This window comes from Geotrypetes seraphini, chromosome 4 (assembly GCF_902459505.1).
Source record: "Geotrypetes seraphini chromosome 4, aGeoSer1.1, whole genome shotgun sequence".
Lineage (NCBI taxonomy): Eukaryota > Metazoa > Chordata > Amphibia > Gymnophiona > Dermophiidae > Geotrypetes > Geotrypetes seraphini.
Window position 1 is genome coordinate 34817262 of NC_047087.1, and position 18104 is coordinate 34835365.

Below are 18104 nucleotides of genomic sequence, written 5' to 3' on the forward strand. Positions count from 1 at the left end.
CTCTCCCACCTATCCCTTCAGAAATCAAAGTGAGAAAGGTAAAAGTCAAAACTTACACTTGGCCTGGTGTGCCTTTGCAGCATGGTGAGCTGAATGTAGGTCTGTAAAGTTATACCCCAACGAGCAGCGTCCTGGTACATCAAACCCTGAAGAGGGAATATGTTTGAATAACTATCAAAGCAGCCAGGTGAACACCAAGTAAGTGTATGCTACTGAGGCAAACAGCTTGCTCTGTTAACTTAGTAAAGTATGGACTTCAATCCTCTAAAACCAGGGGTTCTCAACCCAGTCCTCAGAACACCCAGCCAGTCAGCTTTTCAGAATACCCACAATCAATATATATGAGACAGATTTTCATACAATGGAGGTGATGCATGCAAATTCGTGATATTATGTGATGATATTAAGGCAGCCAATCAGGTTGAAATGACGATGGAGAAAGCTAGAAGGATGTTTGGGTGCACAGGGAGAGGAATGGCCAGTAGGAAAAAGGAGGTATTGATGCACCTGTATAAGACTGTGGTGAGACTTCATTTAGAATATTGTGTACAGTTCTGGAGACCACACTTTCAAAAAGATATAAACAGGATGGAGTCGGTCCAGAGGAAGACAACTAAAATGGTTGATGATCTACATTGTAAGGCGTACGAGGACAGAGTTAAAGATCTCAATATATATACTTTGGAAGAAAGGCAGAAGAGGGGAGATACGATAGAAACATTTAAATATCTATGTGGCATAAATACACATGAGGCGTCTCTTTCAGTTGAAAGGAAACTCCAGAGAGGGCATAGAATGAGGTTAAGAGGTGATAGGCTCAGGAATAATCTCAGCTTCACATTATTGTATGCTAGCTGTCAGCATTTCTGTTGGCCTAACCAGAGTGTCAGCAAAGGTCTTTGGGATATTATATTGAACAATCTGACTCTGGAATGTTAGTAGATAGACAAAAGGCTCCTGGCCATTCAGTCTCAGAAAAGACATTAGAATGCCACTAAATGACTTCTAAAATACCAGTAGTTGAGATTAACAAAGAACTTTTGGCACAGTGCTTGGAGTATCCACCACAGCCCTGGAGTTTAAACAGATGTGCTAAAGACAGATGCTTAAGGAAATCTTGTTTCAAATAGTTTCCATTATGAACAGAAGAAAGATACTGGAAAATATGTTAAGATGAATAATAACAATAATAGATACTATTTTTTAGAAAAAGTCTTAACTTTTAATGCAGATTAAAACCCTCCCCCCTTCTCTGGACTCTTGCTTGTCTCTCTCCTTTTCTGCCTAGCCACACTTATCCACTATTCAGGACCAGGCACACTAAATCCAGTGCCCCAGCCAGAAGGCAAAATGAAGTGTGTGGAGGCCCATCTGGCCGCGACCCGCTTCGGTGGAGGGATCCGGGAGGTGCAGGGAGAGGAGGAGGAGGAGAGACGCCGGCCAGGAGGAGAGTCATCTGCGCCGGCTGACTTCCTAGAGGATGTGCCTCTCGCAGTGAGAGGCATGGATGACTCCCCTCCTCGCCAGTGTGTTGCGGCACACCTGAAATCTCAGGAGGCACACAGTTTGTGATACACTGTCCAAGACTGACATTTGAGAGTCAATCTGACAGCATGGAATAGTTTCCTAGTAGAGGTGGTGGAGACAAAAGACTGTGTCTGAATTCAAGAAAGCATGGTACAGTCATGTAGGATCTCTTAGGGAGAGGAGAAGATAGTGGATGCTGCAGATGAGCAGACTGGATGAGCCATTTGGCCTTTATCTGCCGTCATGTTTCATTGTGAATATCTTTAAAAAATACCAGACTGTCTTGGTGTGTCCCACAGACTGGAGTTGAGAATCCCTGCTCTAATTCCTTGGTCTTCAACTCCAGTCCTCAAAGGCTGTCAATGGGTAAGGTTTTCAGGATATCCCTAATGGATATGCATGAGAGAGCTTTCAACACCTCCTACCTCCCTTGTATTCAAATCACTCTCATGCATATCAAATCAGGGATATCCTGAAAACCTGACCTATTGGTGGCCCTCAACTGGGAGGGGAAGACCAAAACTCCAACCAAAAAAGTTATTTGTGCAAAGTCAGAGGAATCCTAAAATTAAAAAAAGCCTAACTCCTCTAAAATTAATGCTAGAATTAACATACTAATTTAAGTGACTTACCAGGGGATTATGACCTCGAATGTTTCTCCATTTTGCCACAGGTTCCTCTAAAACCTAAGAGAACCAACATTATTAGTTAGATGTGTACAAATGTCTCATTGTTGCTGAGATCCCAATGTGGCAAAACACATTAGGAAAACTGCTTATTCTGAAATGCGAGAATCTGGATGCAGCATAAGTAATACTTAGTGGCAATAGAGGAACACAAAGGCAGGAATCCTCAGACCATTTAAACAAATAGTGGAACAACTGCCAGTTCAAGCTCTCACTTCGTTAATGATCAGTAGGAAGAGAAACACAAATATGCTTCTTAATATATGTAAAAAAAATGGATAATTGTGTTAGAACAGAAAGAATGGGCTTCAGGGATTTAAAAATATGATTTTACATGGTAATTTTCCAGAAACTACATAAATGGTTAAACAGAAAAATGCATCGAACAAGTCCATTCACAATACTGATTTGGAAGAAAAGTGTTTCGCATTTTTCCTACTAAAAAAAACAACAATAAAATATTGCTGGGTAATCACTGTGCAACACTCATACAGTCAGTCCCTATACTAGCCAATCACCAACCAGTAGGGGTTTTTTTTTATACCAAAGTCCTGTGCAGGTCCTAATAACAGCATCCAGAGGTGCTGCCGTGTGCAAGAGTTAAGGACCACAGAGTTTCTTCAGCTGCCTAGGAAGCAAAATGCCATGAGAATTTGGAGAAGTCAAAAGGTTAAAAACTCATTTACCTCAGTGAAGTGCTTGCCAACTTTTATTGAGGTTTCCCAAACTTTTATACAATATGACTCCATCTCAATACTTAAAATTCAACACCAGATAAGGAAAATAAAATAGCAGATCTTCATGCCTCTTCCATCCTCCAACTTAAATAACGCTTGAAGGCCTCAGTCAGCACAGGGCCCTGTGTGTCAGAATGAGCTCACAGACCCAATGTTCTACATCAGTGGTTCCCAACCCTGTCCTGGAAGACCACCAGCCAGTCGGGTTTTTGGGATAACCCTAATGAATATGCATGAGAGAGATTTGCATATAATGGAGGTGGCAGGCATGCAGATCTGCTCCATGCATATTCATTAGGGCTATCCTGAAAACCTGACTGGCTGGTGGTCCTCCAGGACAGGGTTGGGAACCACTGTTCTACATGGTTCCTAGTCCAACAGGAAGCTTACAAAGGAGAAGGGGCAGAGCACATGGACTTTAGCTGACTAACAGGTAGAGAATGGTATAGGGACAAATGTTTCCCTGTCCCTGCAGGAACTCATTTTCCCATCCCGGCAAGTTCTTTTCCTGCAAGCTCCGTCCTCACCTGCACAAGCCTCAAACACTTTAAAATCATAAGTGTTTGAGGTTTGTGTGGTTAAGGCAGAGCTTACAGAATGGGGCAGGGACAGCGACAAAACTCTTGGGGATGGGACGGGGAAATTGAGTTCCTGTGGGAAAGGGGAAAAATTTGTCCCCGTGTCATTCTCTACTCCCAGGCCCCATGCGGACTTATTTCTGGACATAGGAGAAGAAAAGAGCATTTCTCTCATACAAACGCACCGGGGAAAAAGAAGCAAACATTGAATACAGGACAAAGTCTGCAGCGGTCAAAACAGCAGTCAGGGAAGCCAAACTTCGTATGGAAGAAACTCTAGCGAAGAACATCAAGAAAGGGGACAAATCCTTCTTCAGATACATTAGCGACAGGAAAAAGAACACAAACGGGATAGTACGCCTTAGAACGCCAGACGGGAATTATGTGGAAACTGACTCCGATAAAGCACAGTTACTTACCGTAACAGGTGTTATCCAGGGACAGCAGGCAGATATTCTTAACACATGGGTGACGTCACCGACGGAGCCCTCGGTACGGACCTTTTTAACTAGAAGTTTCTAGTTGGCCGCACCGCGCGTGCGCGAGTGCCTTCCCGCCCGACGGAGGAGTGCGTGGTCCCCAGTTAGTATAAGCCAGCTAAGAAGCCAACCCGGGGAGGTGGGTGGGACGTAAGAATATCTGCCTGCTGTCCCTTGATAACACCTGTTACGGTAAGTAACTGTGCTTTATCCCAGGACAAGCAGGCAGCATATTCTTAACACATGGGTGACCTCCAAGCTAACAAAGAGGGAGGTGGGATGGTTGGCCATTAGGAAAATAAATTTTGTAACACAGATTGGCCGAAGTGTCCATCCCGTCTGGAGAACGCATCCAGACAGTAGTGAGTAGTGAACGTGTGAACTGAGGACCAAGTGGCCGCCTTGCAGATTTCCTCGATGGGCGTGGAACGGAGGAAAGCTACAGAAGCAGCCATAGCTCGGATTCTGTGGGCCGTGACAGTTCCTTCCAGTGAGAGACCGGCCCGAGCATAGCAGAATGCAATACAGGCAGCAAGCCAATTTGAAAGTGTCCGTTTGGAGACAGGACGACCCAAACGGTTGGGATCGAAAGATAAAAATAGCTGAGGTGATGTTCGGTGAGCTCTGGTACGATCAAGGTAGTAAGCAAGGGCACGCTTACAATCCAGCGTGTGCAACGCCTGTTCCCCAGGATGCGAGTGAGGCTTAGGGAAGAAGACGGGCAACACAATGGACTGGTTGAGGTGAAAAGCCGAGACCACCTTGGGGAGGAATTTAGGGTGGGTACGCAGAACAACCTTGTCATGGTGAAAAACAGTGAACGGTGGGTCGGCAACCAGTGCATGCAGTTCGCTAACCCTCCTGGCAGAGGTGATGGCAATCAGGAAAAGCACCTTCCAGGTAAGGAGTCTAAGTGAAGTTGTGGCAAGAGGCTCGAATGGAGGTTTCATGAGAGCTGAGAGTACCACATTCAGGTCCCAGACGACAGGAGGAGGCTTGAGAGGTGGTTTGATATTGAAGAGGCCTCTCATAAATCTGGAAACCAGAGGATGAGCCGTGAGGGGTTTTCCGAGAATAGGCTCATGAAACGCAGTGATGGCACTGAGGTGGACTCTGATGGAGGTAGTTTTGAGGCCAGCATTGGACAGCGAGAGCAAATATTCCAATACAGTTTCCACCGCTAAGGAGGTGGGTTCCTGATGATGCCGGAGACACCACGAGGAGAATCTGGTCCATTTCTGATGGTAACATTGAAGGGTGGCCGGCTTCCTGGAGGCATCCAAGATGAGGCGGACCGGCTGAGATAGGTTCTCTGGAGAAGTCAGCCCGAGAGAAACCAAGCTGTCAGGTGGAGCGAAGACAGATTGGGATGCAGTAGAGACTGATGTTGCTGCGTAAGTAGAGTAGGAAACACAGGAAGGAGAATGGGTTCCCTGGAGCTGAGTTGGAGCAGGAGTGAGAACCAGTGTTGGCGAGGCCACCGAGGTGCGATAAGAATCATGGTGGCGTTGTCCTTGCGGAGTTTGGACAAGGTCCGCAACATCAGAGGAAGTGGAGGGAAGGCATACAGGAACCGATCCCTCCAGTCGAGCAGGAATGCATCCGGAGCCAGACGGTGAGGAGAGAAGAGTCTGGAACAGAATTGGGGCAGCTGATGGTTGTGAGGTGCTGCAAAGAGGTCCACCTGCGGAGTACCCCATCGAGCAAAGATGGAGAGCAGAGTCGGAGGGTCCAACGTCCACTCGTGAGGTTGAAGGATGCGGCTGAGGTTGTCGGCCAGAGAGTTCTGTTCGCCCTGGATATAGACCGCCCTGAGAAAGAGATTGCGGTCCGTGGCCCAGGTCCAGATGCGCAGAGCCTCCAAACAAAGGGGGCGAGATCCGGTGCCGCCTTGCTTGTTTATGTAGTACATGGCGACTTGATTGTCTGTGCACAGGAGGAGGACTTGAGGGCAGAGAAGATGTTGGAAAGCCTTGAGGGCGTAGAACATGGCTCTGAGTTCCAGGAAATTTATGTGATGACGACGCTCCTGTGGGGTCCAAAGTCCTTGGGTGCGTAGATCTCCTAGGTGAGCTCCCCACGCATAGGGGGACGCATCCGTGGTGATGATCATAGAGTGAGGGGGTAGATGAAAAAGTAGACCCCTGGAAAGATTTGAGGAGTTCAACCACCATTGGAGAGATTGCTGAAGAGATGATGTCACAGAGATGGGATGAGAAAGAAGATCTGTCGTCTGTGACCATTGGTTGGCGAGAGTCCACTGAGGTGTACGAAGGTGGAGACGTGCCAGAGGAAGGACGTGCACCGTCGAGGCCATGTGACCCAGGAGGACCATCATCTGTCGGGCAGGAATGGAGGGATGCATGAGTACCTGACGGCAGAGATGGAGCAGGGTCCGGTGGCGATCGGAGGGAAGAAAGGCCCTCATCAGCGTGGTGTCCAGAACTGCTCCAATGAATTGAAGTCGCTGGGTGGGAAGCAGATGCGACTTGGGGTAGTTGATCTCGAACCCCAGGAGGTGGAGGAGAGAGATGGTGTGATGAGTAGCCTGTAGCACAAGTTGAGACGTAGGTGCTTTCACCAACCAATCGTCCAAGTAGGGGAACACCTGGAGGTTGTGAGACCTGAGGAAGGCCGCCACCACTATAAGGCACTTGGTGAAGACTCTGGGGGAGGAAGCGAGGCCAAACGGTAGCACTTTGTACTGATAGTGGTGGTGTAGCACCTGGAACCGCAGGTAGCGGCAAGAATTCTGATTGATGGAGATGTGAGTGTAGGCCTCTTTGAGGTCCAGGGAACATAGCCAGTCGTGTTGAGAAAGAAGAGGGTAAAGCGTGGCAAGGGAGAGCATTCTGAACTTTTCCTTGACCAGACACTTGTTGAGGTCCCTGAGATCGAGAATGGGACGGAGGTCTCCCGTCTTTTTGGGAACCAGGAAGTAGCGGGAGTAGAATCCCTGACCCCTTTGATCTGGAGGTACTTCTTCGATGGCATTGAGAAGGAGGAGGGATTGAACCTCCCTCAGTAGGAGGGGGGTTTGAGATGAGTGTGAAGCAGACTCTACGGGAAGGTTGTCCGGTGGACGAGTCTGGAAGTTGAGAGAGTAGCCGTGGCGGATGATGTTGAGGACCCACTGGTCCGACGTGATGACTTCCCAACGGCTGGAGAAAATGGTGAGACGACCCCCGATAGGCTGTGGAAGAGGCAGCGAGGGTGGATGACTGGCTATGCCCTGGAGAGAAGAGTCAAAAGGGCTGAGACTGCTTAGCAGGCTGAGGTGGCTTAGAGGATTGAGTGGCCTGAGATCGAGCCTGGGCGTGGTGCTGCTGTTGGCGAGGTCGCCGAGATTGTTGGGGAGGCGGATTGAGTGGCCTGGCTGAGAACCTCCGCTGGTAAGATGATTGAGGCCGATAGGGTCGGGCAGGCGGAGCCTTCTTCTTCGGCTTGATCAGGGTGTCCCACCTGGTTTCATGGGCCGAGAGTTTCTGGGTGGTGGAATCCAGTGACTCTCCAAAGAGTTCATCCCCGAGACAGGGGGCGTTGGCCAAACGATCCTGGTGGTTGATGTCCAGGTCGGAAACTCTGAGCCAGGCTAGGCGACGCATGACTACGGCCATGGCAGAGGCCCGAGAGGTGAGCTCGAAGGAGTCGTAAATAGAGCGGACCATATATTTGCGCATTTGGAGAAGGCCAGAGATGTGTTGTTGGAACAGCGGGACCTTGCGCTCAGGAAGATACTTCTGGAGGGCAGACAGTTGTTGGACCAAGTGTTTTAGGTAGAAAGAAAAATGGAAGGAATAGTTGTTTGCCCTGTTGGCAAGCATGGCATTCTGGTAAAGCCTCTTGCCAAACTTGTCCATGGTCTTACCTTCTCTGCCAGGAGGGGTAGAGGCATAGACACTGGAGCCCTGAGTCTTCTTTAAAGTGGATTCCACCAGAAGGGACTCATGGGGCAATTGAGATTTGTCGAACCCCGGAATAGGGATGACTCGATAAAGGTTGTCCAGCTTACGTGGAGCCCCCGGTACCGTAAGGGGGTTCTCTAAGTTTTTGTAAAAGGTCTCCCGTAGGATGTCATGAACGGGGAGCTTGAGAAACTCTTTAGGAGGCTGTTCGAAATCTAAAGCCTCCAGGAAGGCTTGAGACTTCTTTGAGTCAGATTCTAAGGGAAGGGACAGGGCTGCAGACATTTCCCTTAGAAACTTAGAAAATGAGGACTGTTCTGGTTTAGATGTGGCATCGGGTGCCGATGGTTCCTCATCAGATGAGGAGGGATCCTCCTCGGTACCGAGAGGAGTCTCCTCCCATAAATCAGGGTCCCTGATCTCTGGTGCATGTCGAGACACCGGGGTGGAGGGCGCGGTGTGGCGAGTCTTGGACAAAGACTTACCAGAGCGGACGGAAACGGCACCAGGGGAGGACGATCGGCGTCGATCTCGGTCCCGAGAAGCATGCCGTGCCGCCTGGTGCCGAGAAGGATCCAATGTGGCCTGGGAATGAACCACCGGATCGTCATGAAGTTGCTGGGCCGAAAGGATCGGCATAGAGGTGTCCACCGGTACCGTAGGAGTGGACACCGGGGGCTCGGTGCGGGGCTCGGGCCGGTCTGGTACCGGAAGGAGCGGTGCCAAGATAGAGGGTAACAGTTGTTCAAGTTGTTTCTTCAACTGCTCCTTGAGCTGAGCTTGTAGGATGGCCGAGATACGGTCATCCAGGGGTGGCATCGGAACCGCTTTCTTTTTCTTCGGTTCCTTTGATGCCGCTCCACGCCCCGGCGATGAGGAGGCCGATGACGAGGCACTCACCGAGATCGGGGCGGAGCGTTTGCGGGACCGGTGCGATGCCGGTAGGGACGGTGTCGCCACCGTAGCTGGAGGGCGCTCGAGGGAAGAGGAAGGCTTCTTAGCCGGCTTACCTGGCGCCTGCGACGCCGATGCGGGGTCGGTCGGCGTCGAGGATGACGGTGCCGATTTTGGAGGTACCGCCGTTGAAGATGAGGAGTCCATCGCCGACTCGGTGCCGAAGAGAAGGGTTTGTTGGATTCTTCGGTTTTTAAGAGTTCGTTTTTGCAGAGTGGCACAGCGGGTGCAGGAGTCCGCCCGATGCTCCGGACCCAGACACTGCAAACACCAATTGTGTGGGTCAGTTATGGAGATCGGGCGTGCACACCGCTGGCACTTCTTAAAACCGACCTGCGGGGGCATGAAGGGGAAGATAGCCTCCGCAAAATCGAAGTCCGAGGCCTGTATAATGGCAACAGGCCCCGCCGGGGCAAAAACGAAAGAAAGGGAAAAATCAAAGTATATATATTTTTTTTTTTTTTTGCAAATTAAAGAAAATTAAACCCGAAGGTAAGGAAGGAAAAATTCAGGAAAAAAGCGCGAGCGGGAAGGCAGAAAAGTGATTCAACGGTCGTTGAAAAAATACACGCGTCTTCTTCGCTCCGCGGAAACGAAGAAACTGGGGACCACGCACTCCTCCGTCGGGCGGGAAGGCACTCGCGCACGCGCGGTGCGGCCAACTAGAAACTTCTAGTTAAAAAGGTCCGTACCGAGGGCTCCGTCGGTGACGTCACCCATGTGTTAAGAATATGCTGCCTGCTTGTCCTGGGATAAAGCCAAACTACTGAATGATTACTTCTGTTCAGTCTTTACCTGCGAGGCACCAGGGCACGTGCCTCGGCTGGATGCAAAGCAAAGCATGGATGACCCATTTCAGAAGTTTGAGTTCATACCAGCTGATGTTTACAAAGAACTGTCAAGACTCAAGGTGAACAAAGCCATGGGACCGGACAATCTGCACCCAAGAGTGCTCAGAGAGCTATGCGATGTTTTGGCGGAACCATTAGCAATACTCTTCAATCTCTCCCTAAGTACAGGGAGAGTCCCCCTGGACTGGAAAACTGCCAATGTTGTTCCTCTGCACAAAAAGGGTTGCAGAGCGGAGGCTGCGAATTACAGACCAGTAAATCTCACATCAATAGTGTGTAAACTCATGGAAACTCTACTTAAAGGGAAATTGGACACAATATTGGATGAGGGGAATCTGAGGGATCCCTGTCAACATGGATTCACTAGGGGCAGGTCATGCCAATCCAATCTTATCAGCTTCTTTGACTGGGTGACAGGAAAGCTAGACTCGGGAGAGTCTCTGGACATAGTGTACTTGGATTTCAGTAAAGCGTTTGACAGTGTCCCACACCGTAGACTATTAAACAAGATGAAATCGATGGGGTTAGGTGAGAAACTAACGGCATGGGTCAATGATTGGCTGAGTGGAAGACTTCAGAGGGTGGTGGTCAATGGCACCCTCTCTAAGACATCGGAGGTGTCTAGCAGAGTGCCACAGGGCTCAGTCCTGGGACCATCCCTTTTTAACATATTCATAAGGGACTTGACCCGAGGGCTTCAGGGTAAAGTAGCGCTGTTTGCCGATGATGCCAAACTGTGTAATATAGTAGGTGAAAGCGATCTCACGGATGGTATGGCGCAGGATCTGTTCAAGTTGGAAAACTGGTCTTCAACATGGCAGCTGGGCTTCAACGCAAAGAAGTGTAAGGTGATGCATCTCGGCAGCAGAAATCCATGCAGAACATACACCTTGAATGGAGAAACACTAGCTAAGACTTCAGAGGAACGGGACTTGGGAGTGATCATCAGTGCAGACATGAAGGCTGCCAAACAAGTAGAGAAGGCCTCATCCAATGCAAGGCGGATGATGGGATGTATCAATAGAAGCTTCATCAGCCGTAAACCTGAAGTCATAATGCCACTGTACAGAACCATGGTGAGACCTCATCTGGAGTACTGTGTGCAATTCTGGAGGCCACATTACCGTAAAGATGTACTTCGAGCTGAGTCAGTCCAGCGAATGGCCACTAGGATGGTCTCCGGACTCAAGGGTCTCTCATATGAGGAAAGACTGGGTAAGTTGCAGCTCTACTCTCTAGAGGAGCGCAGGGAGAGGGGTGACATGATTGAGACATTTAAGTACGTCACAGGTCGTGTCGAGGTGGAAAACGACATATTCTTTCCTAAGGGACCTTCAGTCACAAGGGGGCACCCGCTCAAACTCAGAGGAGGGAGATTTGGTAGTGACACCAGGAAGTATTTCTTTACAGAAAGGGTGGTGGATCACTGGAACAAACTACCGGTGCAAGTGATCAAGGCCACCAGCGTGCTCGACTTTAAGAATAAATGGGACACCCACGTGGGATCTCTACGTGGGTCGAGCAGCACTCTGACTTAATGGGGTGGGACAGTAGAGTGGGCAGACTTGATGGGCTATAGCCCTTTTCTGCCGTCATCTTTCTATGTTTCTATGTTTCTAGGTCACAGTGGAGATCAAGAGAGAAGAGGAGTAACCCTTTTTCTATGATCACAGCCACTGACAATATGACTTCTTTTGGGATCTTAACCCACAGTTTGAGAACCATTGCTCTAGGCCAGGGGTAGGCAATTCCTGTCCTCGAGAGCTGGAGACAGGTCAGGTTTTCAGGATATCCACAATAAATATGCATGAGATAGATTTGCATCTCAAGGAAGCAGTGCATGTAAATCCATCTCATACATATTCATTGTGGATATCCTGAAAACCTCTGACATTGCCTACCCCTGCTCTAAGTTGAAGTGTTGCTGATTCTAGTCCATATCTGAGACATTACCATCCAGATTTAAAAGGATTTTTCACTAAAAATAAAATTCCCAGCATACGCCCTGTTTCACCAAAACTGGTTAACATCAAAGGAATCTTTTGCTACTTACTGCCTTTTCCACACCCTATTATGACCAAAACATAAAGGTGTGCCATGTCAGGACAGACAGGCGTTCTATCCCCTGTCCTCAGGACACATCCAGCCAGGTTTTCAGGATACCCACCATGAATATGCACAAGATAAATTTGCATACAATGGAGTCAGTGCAAGCACATTTTATCTCATTGTCGATATCCTGAAAAACCTGACTGGCTGGATGTACCCCGACAAATGGGTTGAGAACCCCTGGGTCAGACCGAAGGTCCTTTTAAGCTCTACACCCTGTCTCCAACAGTCAGCAAGCCAGGTCACTGGGCAGGACCCAGTACATCCCAAATACAATATGAAGCCAGATACCTCGATGTTGGTAGTTTTAGCAAAATATTCCAGGCATGTCGTTTTCCCACTGGCTATGTTGCCTTCTATGCAAATCTGTAAATAGAACAGTATTCATCATCATCTATTCTGTTTAACAATATGTAAAAACAATCCGTCATGCTTAGGTAATATATAGAAATAAAACAAAAACATAAAGGAAAAAATAATACCTTTTTTATTGGACTAACTTACAGGTCCTATTAATAAGGTGCAGTAGCCGTTTTAGCATGCGCTAAATGCCAATGCGTCCATAGGATATAATGGACGTATTCGCACGTATTTGCGTTTAGTGCGCACTAATTTTTAGCGCGTGATAAAACAGCTACTGCTGTATGCTGATTAGCTTTTGAAGGTAACCCCTCTTCAAGGAATATGCAGAAAGAAAACAAACATAATGGAAAAAATAATACATTTTTTATTAGTCAAACTCAAGGGTGTCCAACCTTTTGGCTTCCCTGGGCCGCATTGGCCGAAAAAAATGTTTCTGGGGCCGCGCAAATGCTGCAGCAAGACAGAGGAGAGAGTCGGCAAGATGGTAAACACCCAGGGGCAGCAGAGGAAAACACTGCATCGCCCTCGACCAAGGCCGCACAAAATACTTCACTGGGCCGCAGGTTGGACACCCCTGGTCTAACTTAATGTAGTTTATGATTAGCTTTCGTAGATAACCTCCTTCCTGATCTGAGGAAGAAGGTATTACCTTTGGAAGCTAATTATAAACTACATTAACCCTTCCCCCCCTTTTTTTTTTTTTTTACAAAACTGTAGCACGGAGTTTAGCACTGACCATGGCGGTAATAGCTCCAACGTTCATAGGAATTCTATGAGCTTCAAAGCTGTTACCACCACAGCCGGCACTAAAACCCGTACTACAGCTTTGTAAAAAGGGGAGGGGGGTAAGTTAGTCCAATAAAAAAGGTATTATTTTTTCCTTTATGTTTATGTTTTTGTTTTATTTTTACATATTACCTTGAAGAGTAGACTATCACAGTCACCACCCCATTTCACGTACATGTGGAACTCTTCCAGTCCTCTTCTACATTCCAACTGAAGTTACTCAGTGAAATAATATAAGAGAATCACAAAACAGAAAGAAAATGTGCATCCTAAGTCCTAATTATTCTGCAACTGGCAGGAAAGGACGGGCAACTTTTATAAACAGAGGGCACCAAGAATGTCAGTACTATCTCTAGTGTGCCGCACACAGAAAATTAACAAAGGTGTCATATAATTCAAAAACTCAATATGACGACTAAATAAACAAATACCAGAATGGTCCGTTACTGTCTTTCTAAGCAGTTGCTAACATTGTCAAATAAGTCTTGTCTCACTGTTCTGACAATAAAAACTCTGGTTAATGATGTTGTGTGGGCTATTTTTTGTGCATGCTTCCCGTGGTCTCAAGGGCTGCAAAACATTTGATGGCAAGCTGCAGGTTGCCTACCCCTGGGATAGAAGAAACCTACCTTAAGTCCATTAGCATGCCCATTAAGATAAAGCCAAGACCCATGTCTTGCGCAGTATGGACTTGAATGAGCGGGTCAGTAGAGTGACAGTATAATTACAATTATACTTTAGGGGGTCAGTAGATTTAAGAGGGTGGGTAAATGGTGTGGGCAGACTTGATGGCTGTAGCCCTTATCTGCCGTCATCTTTCTATGTTTCTATTTCATAAACACCGAGAAACTGAAAAATCAGCCTATGTTAATTTAATTTTTGGGGGGTATTATGTGAAGGAAGAGTGTGGTATAGTGGTTAAAATCACAGCCTCAGCACCCTGAGGTTGTGGGTTCAAACCCCACGCTGCTCCTTGTGACCCTGGGAAAGTCACTTAATCCTCCACTGCCCCAGGTACATTGGACAGTGGGCCTACCGGGACAGATAGGGAAAATACTTGAAGAACCTGTATGTAAACTGCTTTGAGTGTGGTTGTAAAACTACAAAAAGGCGGAATACAAATCCCAATCCCTTTCCCCCTTTTTATATGATGTCTAAATCCAAGTTTAGATGTTTTTGCAGAACACACAAAAATCCAGTACCAAACATGCCCATTTTCTAAACTGCAAAACATCTATCTTGATTTTTTCAAAAATGGATGTTTTGTGCTCAGTCCGCCCATCTTTTTGACCCTTTTTGGGGAAAAAAAACACATCCAAAACAAAAATGCACAGAACAAGCCATTAGGATGTAGAAGGAGCCAGCATTCGGTAGACTGGCTACAAAGACATTCCCGCAGAGCAGTGGGAGCACCCTAGGGGGCACTGCAGTGAACCTCACATAAAAAGTCCCAGGGCACTTCTCACTATAGCCCCATTATATGTTTTATGTTTATTAAAAATCTTATATACCACTCTTCACATTACCAGCAGAGCGGTGTATAATACAAAGAAAATGGAAAATAATGTATGGTTAAAACACAACCAAACCCAATGTACTCAACAGTACACCACTACAGAAGCCCCTGTAACTCTATATAGAGCCCATGTATCGTAACACCTTTACAGAAGCTCATACAAACCACTCTGAATTGACTCCCCAGTTAGTTGCAGTATAGAAGCTCACAATAAGCAATAGCCCTTATGCTTGGAGGTGACACCTCTATGTAGGTACAGTAGAATTAAGATGAGGCTTGGAAGGCTCACAAATTCCAGCATAAGTGTAGTGGTCAGAGTGGCATATGGACCTGAGCCTCCACTTCTATTGTTCACTATACTGCCCATCAGGCTACTCCAGGAACCTGCTTGCTGCTCTAACAGGTCTGGCCATAATATCTGAAACTGTTATACTAACAGGTATACACCGTTTCATTCATATCTTGGGGGGGTGAGAGAGGGTCAGTGACCACTGGAGGAGTGTGGAAGGGGTCATGCTTATATCCATTCAATGGTCATCTGGTCAGTTTGGGCACCTTTTTGGCACTTATTCAGTTAAAACAGGTTTAACCCCTGATGTCCAAATTGCGTACTGCACTTCTTCTTAAATGTTTGATTATGGCAGAAAAGTCCACCCTAGTCCCACTCACACCACGGCTCTAGCATGTCCTCTTGAGATTTAGGCATGTACAGCACTGCGTACGCCTTTCAGCGCTATATAAATAATAAATAGTAGTAGTAGGCGAACTGAAGATGAACAGCATAAAAATCTATCTAGAAACAGGTCTTGAAAATAGCAAATTGGAATAGTTTGGTGAGAAAAACGTACATCTGCCCCGAGTGCCACTTTTTGGACATTTTTCTTTTTTTGAAAATGAGCTCCTTCCAATTTCCAGGACTATACTAAACTTAATTATACCTTTTGGTGGAATTCAGTTTGTCATATTTATAAAATGGAGAGAGTGCTTGCTATACAGCAAGGAAATTATAATAGTTTCAAAAAGATTTGGGGGCCATTGATTGCATATTCTAATGATTAGACATCTTGGACACCTTTTTATTACATTGGACTATATTTAATGTGGGGATGGGGAGGTATGTTATGTGATTTAATGGGTTTATTCCTGATGAATGGGATGGGTGGGGGAGGGGTCTTTTTTATATGCATTTGACATAATTGTTAGAATGTCAAGTGATTTGTACGAATTATTTGATTGAATTTTGTACACTTGTTTCAAGAGTTAAAACTGAATAAAGAATTTTAAAAAAAAAAGAAAATGAGCTCCTTAATGTCTTTGATCAGCCTTCCTGCCATTCCTCCAAACTTCCAGCCTCTGGAAGGAAAAGTTAAAGATCAGCATTGGCTGCTCAAACTTACTAGATCCAATTGGGCTATGCTGGCTATGACATCGGTAAAATAAAACACCCACATGACATGGACCAATCACTTCCTATGGCATGGGATTTGAACACCGCCTTTCTTCCAAGCATGGCTGCTTTCTAGGAATTCTGGAGAATGATGAAATTGTAGCTTAAAGATCCTTTAAGTACCTTTCTAGGATTGTTAGTGGGGCAACGGAGAATATAATTTACTGCATATATTTCTGAAATATTGCAAAGCCTACAGCTGCTATCTTTTAATTTAATTACAACACATCATAATGACATATCTGCCTCTTTTTAAATTCAGGTCCTTTTACTAAACTGTGGTAAAAAAAAAGTGGCCTTTTGCATGGCTCTTTCCTGTGTGCTAAGGCCAACCATAAAAATGTCACTTTCTATTTTTTGCATTAATGGCCAAGTACTAAGCCAGTGAAAAGCCATTTTTTCAAATTACTGCACGAGTCCTTATTGCCACCTATTTTGTAGGCTGTAAGGGTTCACAAAGTACCCATATGCTAACTGGTTAGTGGAGAGCTCCCCCTTCAAAAAATTAGAAATATTTGTTAGCACGCAGTTAGCATGTGCAGATTGCCTAAGCGCATCCCACGGTTTTCCATTTTTACTCTGCTTGTTGTGAGGTAAAGTATTTTTTTCTCCTTGAGCTTGATTAGCACCTAACACGGGTTAGTAAAAGGAACCCTTAATATTTTTTTAAGATAGGACATTATTTTTTTTTCATATAACAACATACATAAAGCAGGAGAATATATATAAATTTTGAACAAGTTGCTCATAACAATATTAACACAAAGCTTAGGATATTTTTTTAAAATCCTTAAAATGAACTTAAAATCCTCACCCACCCACCCATCCCCATTTGTAGAGAGTGAAAAACCATATCAACATTCATACATTACATACATATATACATATCCAATCTCTCGATAGCATTCTTGATCCAACTGTAAACAAAAGAAACTGACTCCACTCTACTTTTTTCAAACTTTTAATGCCTAATTTACTTACAACTGACTTTGTCTCTCCTCCACTCTTCTGTAGTTTCCCTGTGCCAGAAAATACAAATGTTAGAGGAACTAGGAAACTACACATAGAATATGCAACTCTGTAAACATCCCCCCTCACCAGTTGCTTATCTCTCTTAACCTTTTTTTTTTTTTAAATGGAGTACAGATGCTGTGCATATTATACATACAAAATATCTGCCCCATTAGAGGAAAAAAAAGCATTCCCTGTGAACACGGCACCAGGAAGACTCCCCCCATGAAAAAAAATTAGCAGGAGGGATGCCCATTCCCCCATCATGCGCTCCCCCAAACATACCCTACCCCTACCCCCTGAAAAAAGGGCAGAAAGGATGACCACTCCCTCCTGCCAAAAGAGGTCCCCCGTGATCCCCCCTTCTTAAAAACGTTAGAGCAGGACAGAAGCTCAGCCCATCCCACTCGTAGGGCTGCCTCTCCAAAATGAAACATAGAAACATCTGCAGTAACCATTATCTATTCCTCTCTCTAAAAGATCTCATGTGCTCATCCTAGGCTTTCTTGAATTCAGACAGTCTCCGTCTCTACCACCTCTCCAGTGATGCATGGAGAGGGGCCTAAAGCCCTGATTGGCTCAGATGCTTAAGACCCCTCCTAAGGGGCGGGGCCTTATGCATCTGAGCCAATCAGGGCATTAGGTTCCTCCCTCTGTATACCATGATACAAGGGGCAGGAGTCTAAGGCCCTGATTGGCTCGGGGGGGGGAACCTCCGGTGGCAGGAGGGAGTGGGCATCCTTCCTGTCTTTTTTTTCGGGGAGGAGGGGAGGAGATGTTTGGAGGGAATGCATAGCGCAGGACTTTGGTGGCAGGAAGGAGTGGGCATCCCTCCTGCCGTATTGCTGCTGTTTGGGAGGGAAGTCACATTGGCAGGAGGGAGAGGGAAAGAGTCAGGGAAGGGTTCATGATCATCAGAACTTCTCCAACGACTTAGCTTGGCAGCTGCTATTTGCCTAAAAAAAAAAAAAAAAGATTCTAAGGCCTGACTGATTAATGTTACACATCATGTACAGGTTTTCTTTCATTTAAAACTAAACTGTATTACGAGGCAGGGATTGAATATCTGATTTTCTGTGAGTGGGCCACATACACTCCTAGGTTTTGGCTTACTTGTTAACCAGTTTGGCAGAGCCTCAATAATATCACATCATA

At 46.3% G+C, this 18104-nt stretch overlaps 1 protein-coding gene across 1 annotated transcript in view; it reads right to left on the reverse strand.

Annotated features, from left to right (window-relative positions):
• The window catches only part of TK2 (thymidine kinase 2), a 54833-nt gene that overhangs the window by 35554 nt on the left and 1175 nt on the right, over nucleotides 1-18104 (reverse strand). The window contains exons 2-5 of the mRNA XM_033943400.1: nucleotides 16920-16957; nucleotides 12118-12192; nucleotides 2160-2213; nucleotides 57-146 (exon numbers count right to left, since the gene is read on the reverse strand). Of these exons, the coding sequence (XP_033799291.1) occupies nucleotides 57-146; nucleotides 2160-2213; nucleotides 12118-12192; nucleotides 16920-16957 (257 nt within the window). The remainder of the gene's footprint in view (nucleotides 1-56; nucleotides 147-2159; nucleotides 2214-12117; nucleotides 12193-16919; nucleotides 16958-18104) is intronic.